Source organism: Nicotiana attenuata, unplaced genomic scaffold, assembly GCF_001879085.1.
Source record: "Nicotiana attenuata strain UT unplaced genomic scaffold, NIATTr2, whole genome shotgun sequence".
Classification (NCBI taxonomy): domain Eukaryota; kingdom Viridiplantae; phylum Streptophyta; class Magnoliopsida; order Solanales; family Solanaceae; genus Nicotiana; species Nicotiana attenuata.
Window position 1 is genome coordinate 163,966 of NW_017670327.1, and position 7,942 is coordinate 171,907.

Genomic DNA, 7,942 nt, shown 5'->3' on the forward strand with positions numbered 1-7,942 from the left:
AATAAATTATATATACATATATATTCTTAACGGGTTAACGGATTATCCATTAAGAAAATTGAATAATCCGCCCCCAAACCGATAAGCCGTTAATGAAAAAATTTCAATCCGTTCCCCGTCTATTAAACCGTTAACCCGATACCAATAAGCCATTAAGCTTCGGTTTCGGTTTGATTGTCGGTTTCGGTTCGGTTTTGAACATCCCTAGACTTCATCCCTTAACCTTAAAGAAAAAGTTTGATTTTTGGAAAAATTGTCAAAAAGTAGGTTTTGGCGTACAATTTTAGCCATTTCATGCGCTTCATTTTCTGGCAACAGAAGCACATACCACGAGGCCTTTTAGCGGAGTCTTAATCATGAAAGTTACTCCCTCTGTTCCAAATTACGTAAAATTATTTGATTGGGCACGAAATTTAAAAAAAAAGTGAAGACTTTTAGAATTTGTGGTTAAAAATGGGGCCCCCGAGTATTTCTGTGATTATAAAAATTTCTAATTAAGGGTAGAATTGTAAGTTTAAGCTAAATTGTTTTGAAATTTAGAAATGGGTCATTCTTTTGGAACGGACCAAAAAAGAAATAGGTTTACATAAACTGAAACGGAGGGAGTACAAGTTAACGAGTGTAAAAAGAGTTTCCATGCAATTGTTGGGTGGTTTTACGGGGGATGGAGTATATATATAGTGTTTTCACGGCACCATACTAAAATGGTAAAATACATAAATGGTCTCTTTAAGTCGTCCATAACAATCAAGTGGATACCTCAATAGACCTATTTATCAAGTAGATACCTCAAGTTATTTTTTAGTGTATCTTATGCACACTCCTGCTCGACAAATCTTATAGGTGAATTACACTCGCGGATGACGTGGCAAATTTATAAATCAAAATATGACACCTATAATTTCTTTAAAATATTTGTCTATAGTTAATAAAAAAGGAAATGAGAAACACAATATTAATAAAAAAACCAAAAACCAAATCGGATCCCCCCTTTCCCCAAAATCTTCTTCTTCGTCACCAGTCACCACCGGCTATCTTTCCACCAAATCGGTCTGCATTTTCCTTAGCCCAGAAAAACTTCTTCATAGGCCACCACAATAAGAAGATTTAAATAGATTAGTGGTCCGGCGGTTATTCGGCAGAGAGGTGGTGGAGGGATAGTGTTCTGACTATTAGTGAAATCTTTTTTGGGGCCTTTTGAGATGGTGGATAGTGAAAAAGGCAAGAAGATACCAGTTGGGTGTGCTATCTAAGAGTGTCAATGTTAAATAAAGATAAGAAGAAAATGGAGATCTGGTGGTCCCCGAGTATAAGTAGTGTTCTTGTTTAAGAAAATTAACGCCGGCTTGTGTGCAGTGGCGGTGGCAGGATCTTCACGAAGGGGGTTCAAAAAAATAAATTTGTAGCTAGGGGGAATTGAACCCATGACCTTATGTAGATTTTGAACCCCCTTGACCGCTAAACTACACTTTTAGATTGTGTTAAGGGTGTTCAAAACTTAATATTAGAGGTAAAAAACAGATTTTGCCTTATGTAATTTTTCAGCGAAGGGTGTTCGGGTGAACACCCTTGCGCCCCCTAAATCCGCCCTGCTTGTGTGAGCTCAATAGACTTAGCTATGTCAAACTGAAATATATGGAATCAAAATAAAAAAAATAGAATATGTTGATCCATAACTAAAATCCAAAAAGTCATCTCAAAAGAAAGAGTTTATTCGCTCATTTATTTTCTGCTATTTTGCACATTCTCTTTCATGGTAAAATTGTGGTGCTGAGAATAGTGGGTTATGGTGGAGTGAACCGCGAAAGGAAATTTTGGAGAAGAAAGAGTAAGAATAAGTGGGCTCCACCAGTTAATTTTTTTTTAAAAAAAAAAGAAATAAATATAATTTTGAAAGGCTTCACTTACTGCAATGCGAGTGTAGTACACACATTTTGCCATGTCACTTTGAAGGGTTTAAGAGACGCACTGAAAAATAATTTGAGGTGTCTACTTAATAAATAAGTCTGATGAGATATCCATTTGATCGTTATGGAGGACTGAAAGAAGCCATTTATATATTTCGCCTACTAAAATTAACAGAGAATGTTACTCGACATTCGCTAATGGAAAAAATCATATACATTTCTTACTTAATAAAAGACACTATATTATATTACAAAGAGGTAAAGTCTAAAACATCATAAGAAGAGAAGTACAATGGAAGGATGTACAATGCAAAGCAAAATTAAAGGGGAGAGGAGAGTGATGCTTAGCAAGCTTTATAAGGCGAACCACTACATAAAGTTTGATGCCATTGCATCACTCTTGAGAAGGTTGATACGGAGATGCTATCAAGTAAAGGTTACTCTTTCTAGCACTACTTGCTCCATCCGACTCAGCCATGTCTAGATCACTTGGATTGATTCCAGTAGGAAGTTTCCAATCGAAATAATACAATAATTGAGCTAGTGGCAAATAAATATTAGCTAACCCAAATGATATTCCAGGGCAAATTCTTCTGCCACTACCAAAGGGAAGATATTCAAAATTATTACCAACAAAATCTACAGAGCTCTGCTCAAATCTCTCAGGCTTAAAGCTTTCTGCATCATCCCAACATTTCGGATCTCTTCCGATAGCCCAAACATTAACCATTACTTTCGATTTCAAAGGAATAGAATAGCCATTTATATTTGTTTCTTCCCTACATTCTCTTGGAAGCATAAGTGGAAGAGGGGGATGGAGTCTTAAAGTTTCTTTAATGACTAATTTTAGGTATTTCAACTCTTCGACATCATTTTCATCAAAAGTTTCTTTCCTGCTAAAGACTTCTCTTACCTCTGCTTGAGCTTTGGCGAATACACTTGCATTCCTAATCATTTCCACCATGGCCCAATCAATTGTGGTTGATGTTGTTTCTGTTCCCGCGGCAAACATGTCCTACATGTATAAGCAAGTTACATTGTCAAATTATCTCACGTGTGTTATTTATCTTGTACAAACTCCTTGACCAACTTCTACTGAAATATTCAAATAGCCTATTTATCTAGACTTGCGCTACTAAATACTAATACCTTTATGTACTATAATGAAAGGAACATCTATTATCTACACCAAAATTATTTCTTGATATGTGTAATGAAAGAAATATTATTTCTTTATCATAATATTTTGCTATTCTTTTCGTTATCTTAGAATGCTAAGTTGTGATGGCTGACTTAATCTTTTCATTGTACTTTCCAAAAGTGTAAATTCCAGCTTTATGAAAGCATCATTAGTAGTCATATTTGAAAGCTAACTGAATCGACTCTCTCTAAGTACCAAAAATAATTATTTAATAGAATTGATGCAATTTGAAACTTGTGGTCTTAAATATACTATATTATCATGTGATCTTAAATGTATGCTAAAATAATACTCCTCGCGTTGAATTTATTATGTAAAATGAAGTCTTTCGAAACTTGTGGTCTTAAATAATATACTGTAATATTTGTGTGGTATAAGACTTTTAAAACTAATAATCTTAAACATGTTATATTAATATTTTTTAGCCATAAAAATTTATCATTAAAATAAAATAGAAAGTTTAAGTTAAATTATTTCTGAACTTAGAAAGAGGTTAGTTTTTCTGGAAAAGATAAAAAATAATAGGAACACATAAACAGGAATAAAGGGACTAATTAGAGAAGACTTTTGCAATATGTAGTACTTACATAAATAATAGCTTTGATGTTGTCGTTGGTGATTGGAAATTGAAAGTCTCCATCTTTTATAAGCCTTAGTAGTACATCAATTAAATCTTCCCCTCCTAATTGACCATTGAACTTGCCATTTTCAAGGTTTTTCTTGTGCTCATTTATGACATTATCAACAATGGTATCTACCTTGTGGTGCAGATTCATAGCTTTAGCCCTCATTCCAGTGAGCACATGAAGAAACTTTAGTGAAGGAAATATGTCAGCCACATCAAACCCTTCCAGTAAGGCTGTAACATCTTTCATTACTTGTATAAATTCATCTTGTTCCTTGAATACTGTCCCAAATGCTGATCGACAAATTATAAAGCTCATGAATAGATAGATCCTTTTTGTAAAATTAACTGGCTTACCAGAAGATGATCGAAAAAATTCAACAAGACGAAAAACTTCATCTCGTCTAATTGATCTGAATGACCGAACATTTTTCGTACTGAGCACTTCCAAGACACAAATTTTACGCATTTGCCTCCAATAATCACCATAGGGAGCAAATGCAACATCAGAAGAGTTATACAAGACAATTTCGGCTGCCAAAAGTTTTGGCCTAGATGAAAAAGCGAGGTCATGAGTTTTTAGTACTTCTTTTGCTATCTCAGATGAAGTAACCACGATTACAGAAACTTCACCTAGTTGAAGGTGCATAAGTGGTCCATATTTTTTAGCTAAATCTCTAAGGACACGATGTGGAAGTCCACCAACCATATGGAGCATACTTCCAAGAATAGGTAGTTTCCATGGACCTGGAGGCAATCTTTTGGCTTGATTTTTGGAATTCATCCATTTCTTTAATAGAAAGAGGAACGATGCAAAAAGCAAGATGGAAACCAAGTCGAAGGACATCATTTTGGGGGTGAAAAGAAAGGTTTATTTTGTTCAATTGGGTTTTCAAGGAGTTGTGGCATATGCTCTTTTATAGGGTTTCTTGTTTTGGCAATACATGATATTTGTGGTTGTGTAAGAACGACACTTTCCTTTTATGTTAACTATATATCATAGCATTCTCATTTACTTTTTCGGCATAAATTATTGGGATCCACTGGATAAAAAGAGTTTATTCTTTTATAAGAAGACAGTCAAGGAAAAGACAAATGAAAAGATTTACCAATATTAATTTAGAAGGATTATTTTAGTCATTTGCATATATTTAGCTTATATGTCAGAAGTTTGCTTTAATTTTTTAAATTTTATAAACCAATTCTACAACAAGTGAAACAAATGGAGTATATATTTTAAACATTAATGCCTTGTAATTGATGATAGACTATAATTGCATATTTTAGTCGCTTATTACACTCGAATTTACTGCACTTTAATTGAGTTTGCGCTTTAATCGCTAGTGTTTTGCACTAATTGTGTGTTTTATGCCTTGTAGGTGTGATTCCGAGCTATATAGATGTTGTGGAATGAATTTAAGTGATTTGAAGCTTTGAAGTCTGAGTAAAAGCTCAAGGAATTAAGCCGGGATCGTGTTCAGGGGTCAAATTTGATAATTAAGTACGAACGAAGACTTGAGTAGGCATATTGTGCACTGTCTAGTAAAATAGACATAACTTTTTTGCTCAGAACTCCATTTGGGCTCCACAATATATGGTTGGAAAGCTAACTCAAAGGGCTACAACTTTCATGTTTTACGTTTTTCCAAATTCCAAACGGAACAGGGTGAAAAACCGCGGTTGCCGCGACCGCGGCAGAACCGCGGTAGAAGATGGTCGCGGACAACTGAAGAATCAGAGGGCATGTTTGGCCGCGGTTCCACCGCGACCGCGGCAGGAAGCGAAAATTTCAGGGACTAAAGTGCAAAACATGGGATTTTAAGTCCTAAATCCTATATTAAACAAAGGAGGCCGGCCAAGAACAAGAGAGGACATATTTTGGACACAAATTAGACCTAAGGAGGCGGAGAGACACTACTTTAGGGTTAGACAACACCCTTGGAGGCAAGAACACATTGGGAGCAAGGCGGAGAATTCTTCTACGAGTTTTTCCTTCCTCTTCCCATTTTTCATTATTGGTTATGACTTTTAGTATTGTAGTTTTACATACTATTATGAATAGCTAATTTGTTATCTAGAGCTTTGATAGAACCTTTTGTAGGATAAATTCTTGTTATGTTTTTATATAATTGAGCCATAGCTTTTCTCTATTTGTTCAACTACGTTTATATTCTGGTTGATTGAAGAGCTCTCAATTAGTTGTGCCTATTTAGTATGCATAACTCGGGAGAGAGCGCATATTTAGGTAATTGTTGAACAACACCACTCCCAGAGTATATGAGGGATCAATAACCGAGGGTTTAAAGGCGGGATTAGGGATAACGAAGCCTTGGGTGCGATCTGAAGTGAGCTGTATTAAAAGCCAGCCAGCGTAGCTCGGGAGAGTGCGTCTAGTAAATTGTCGTAATTACTCGGGAGAGATTTACGGTAATAAGAGTGCTCATGATCGGTAGAGAATACTTAGGCGAAATTATAGAAGACATAGCGGGAAGGATTCCGACAATTGGGGAAATCATAACTCTAGACCTCCTTAATCTTTTCTCTAACCCTCAGTATCGTTAGTTGTTAATTTACTATTTTAATTTGTTAGTTAAGTAGTTAAACACAAGAATCTTAATCTCTATAAATTAGGAATTGTTCAAGCTTGTCTTCTTGGTGATAGTGAACAGCTGTAACTAAACCTTAGTTCTCTGTGGGATTCGACTCCGGACTTGTAAACCGGATTATATTTGCAACGACCGCTTAGTCCTTTTTATAAGCATAGTTGGGCGTGATCAAATATTGCACACCCCACACTCAAACCATTGCTCGTCCTCGAGCAATCAAATTCCACTTTTTTTTATAGACACGACCTTTTTAAACATTCTCCTAACTCATTACACCAAGAGTATTTAAAATAGACTAAGTACAAAAGCGTAACATCTTCACCTCAAGATTTGACTCACAAGTACCACACGTTATTCACAACTCACCCACTTACTCTAATATAGAGGTGACTAACATTACCTTTCCTTCATGAATCAAGTGTCCTCACACAACAAAAGAGAGTAGTTCCACACAATAAAATTTAAGAACACTTAGGAACTCAAGATAGAAAGAATTCACTCACTCTCAGAAATAACATTCATATGCCCCAAAAGATGCACCATAAGCTTGCCCGTAGTGTACTACTCCACTAATCGAGCTCATTCAATCTTGGATCAATTAGGACTTTATTTGGTTGTAATGTAGGCTACGGGACGGGTAGGATACATTTAGATATAAGAGTGACTACACCTCCCTAAGCACTTTAATACATACATTTTAAAATTTAAACCCCATACTTATGTCAAACCAAAACTCCACCTTCACATCAATTTATATTACCCCATACTTCTTTAAGCACACTTACGTCAAGAGCCACCACTTATCAAGAAAACTTTTTTTTTCACAACAATCCAACTATTTTGTTTTCAATTCAAGTGGCTCTTCCTTTTTCAAAACAATGCACCTTTCTCCTTATTTCATTAGTTCCACTCAAAAGCCAAACCAACCACCCCACACTTTAACTTTTATAAAGTTCATAAATAATTCAAGTGCTTATGAGAGGTTACAATGGTTCAAATAGATGGTTAATTCCAACAAATGGGTAAGGCTTGTAATGTGGTTGCCAAGAAACAGGATTATAGGCTCAAAGGGGTTAACTACGATACATAATAATTAGGCGGGTAAAATATACATATCTGGCTCAACAAAGAAATGCCTATATCACTTCCAAGACTGAACAACACTACTATTTTGCTTTGCAAACACACGGGGCAAGTTCTAGGCATCAAATGCAATGCACAGAATATCACAAAAACTTACACACACATGGCAGATAACTCACTCAGGATTGGATTCATCAAGACACCCTAGTCAGAGCAGTTAAGCAAATTTAAGATCATACAATTTAAGGTACTTATACAAGAGTCAAAAACTGAGCCTAAGCGTCACAGCCAAAGTACTCACTATTCTCAAGGAATAACAAAGTCAAGAGATATTGCTTCAATTCAAAGCAAAACACAATGGCTCCTATTCCCAAAAAAAAAAAATTACTACACCCGGTTCAAATAAAACCCTTGGAAAAGAATCGTGGTTTAAAGAAAAACCAAGGGGTAATTGCTACACTACCTAACAAAACAAAAAATCTTTTTGGTATTTTCTTTAGACTTACTTCCCTCAAGAAAA

General features: G+C 35.5%; 1 protein-coding gene across 1 annotated transcript; it reads right to left on the reverse strand.

Annotated features, from left to right (window-relative positions):
- Positions 1-2,106: 2,106 nt before the first annotated feature.
- Positions 2,107-4,674, reverse strand: LOC109237918 (premnaspirodiene oxygenase-like). The gene is made up of 2 exons (XM_019404311.1): positions 3,696-4,674; positions 2,107-2,922 (listed from the first exon to the last, which is right to left on the reverse strand). The coding sequence occupies exons 1-2, from the start codon at positions 4,581-4,583 to the stop codon at positions 2,302-2,304; spliced, it is 1,509 nt and encodes a 502-aa protein (XP_019259856.1). The 5' UTR covers positions 4,584-4,674; the 3' UTR covers positions 2,107-2,301.
- Between the last annotated feature and the right edge of the window lie 3,268 nt (positions 4,675-7,942).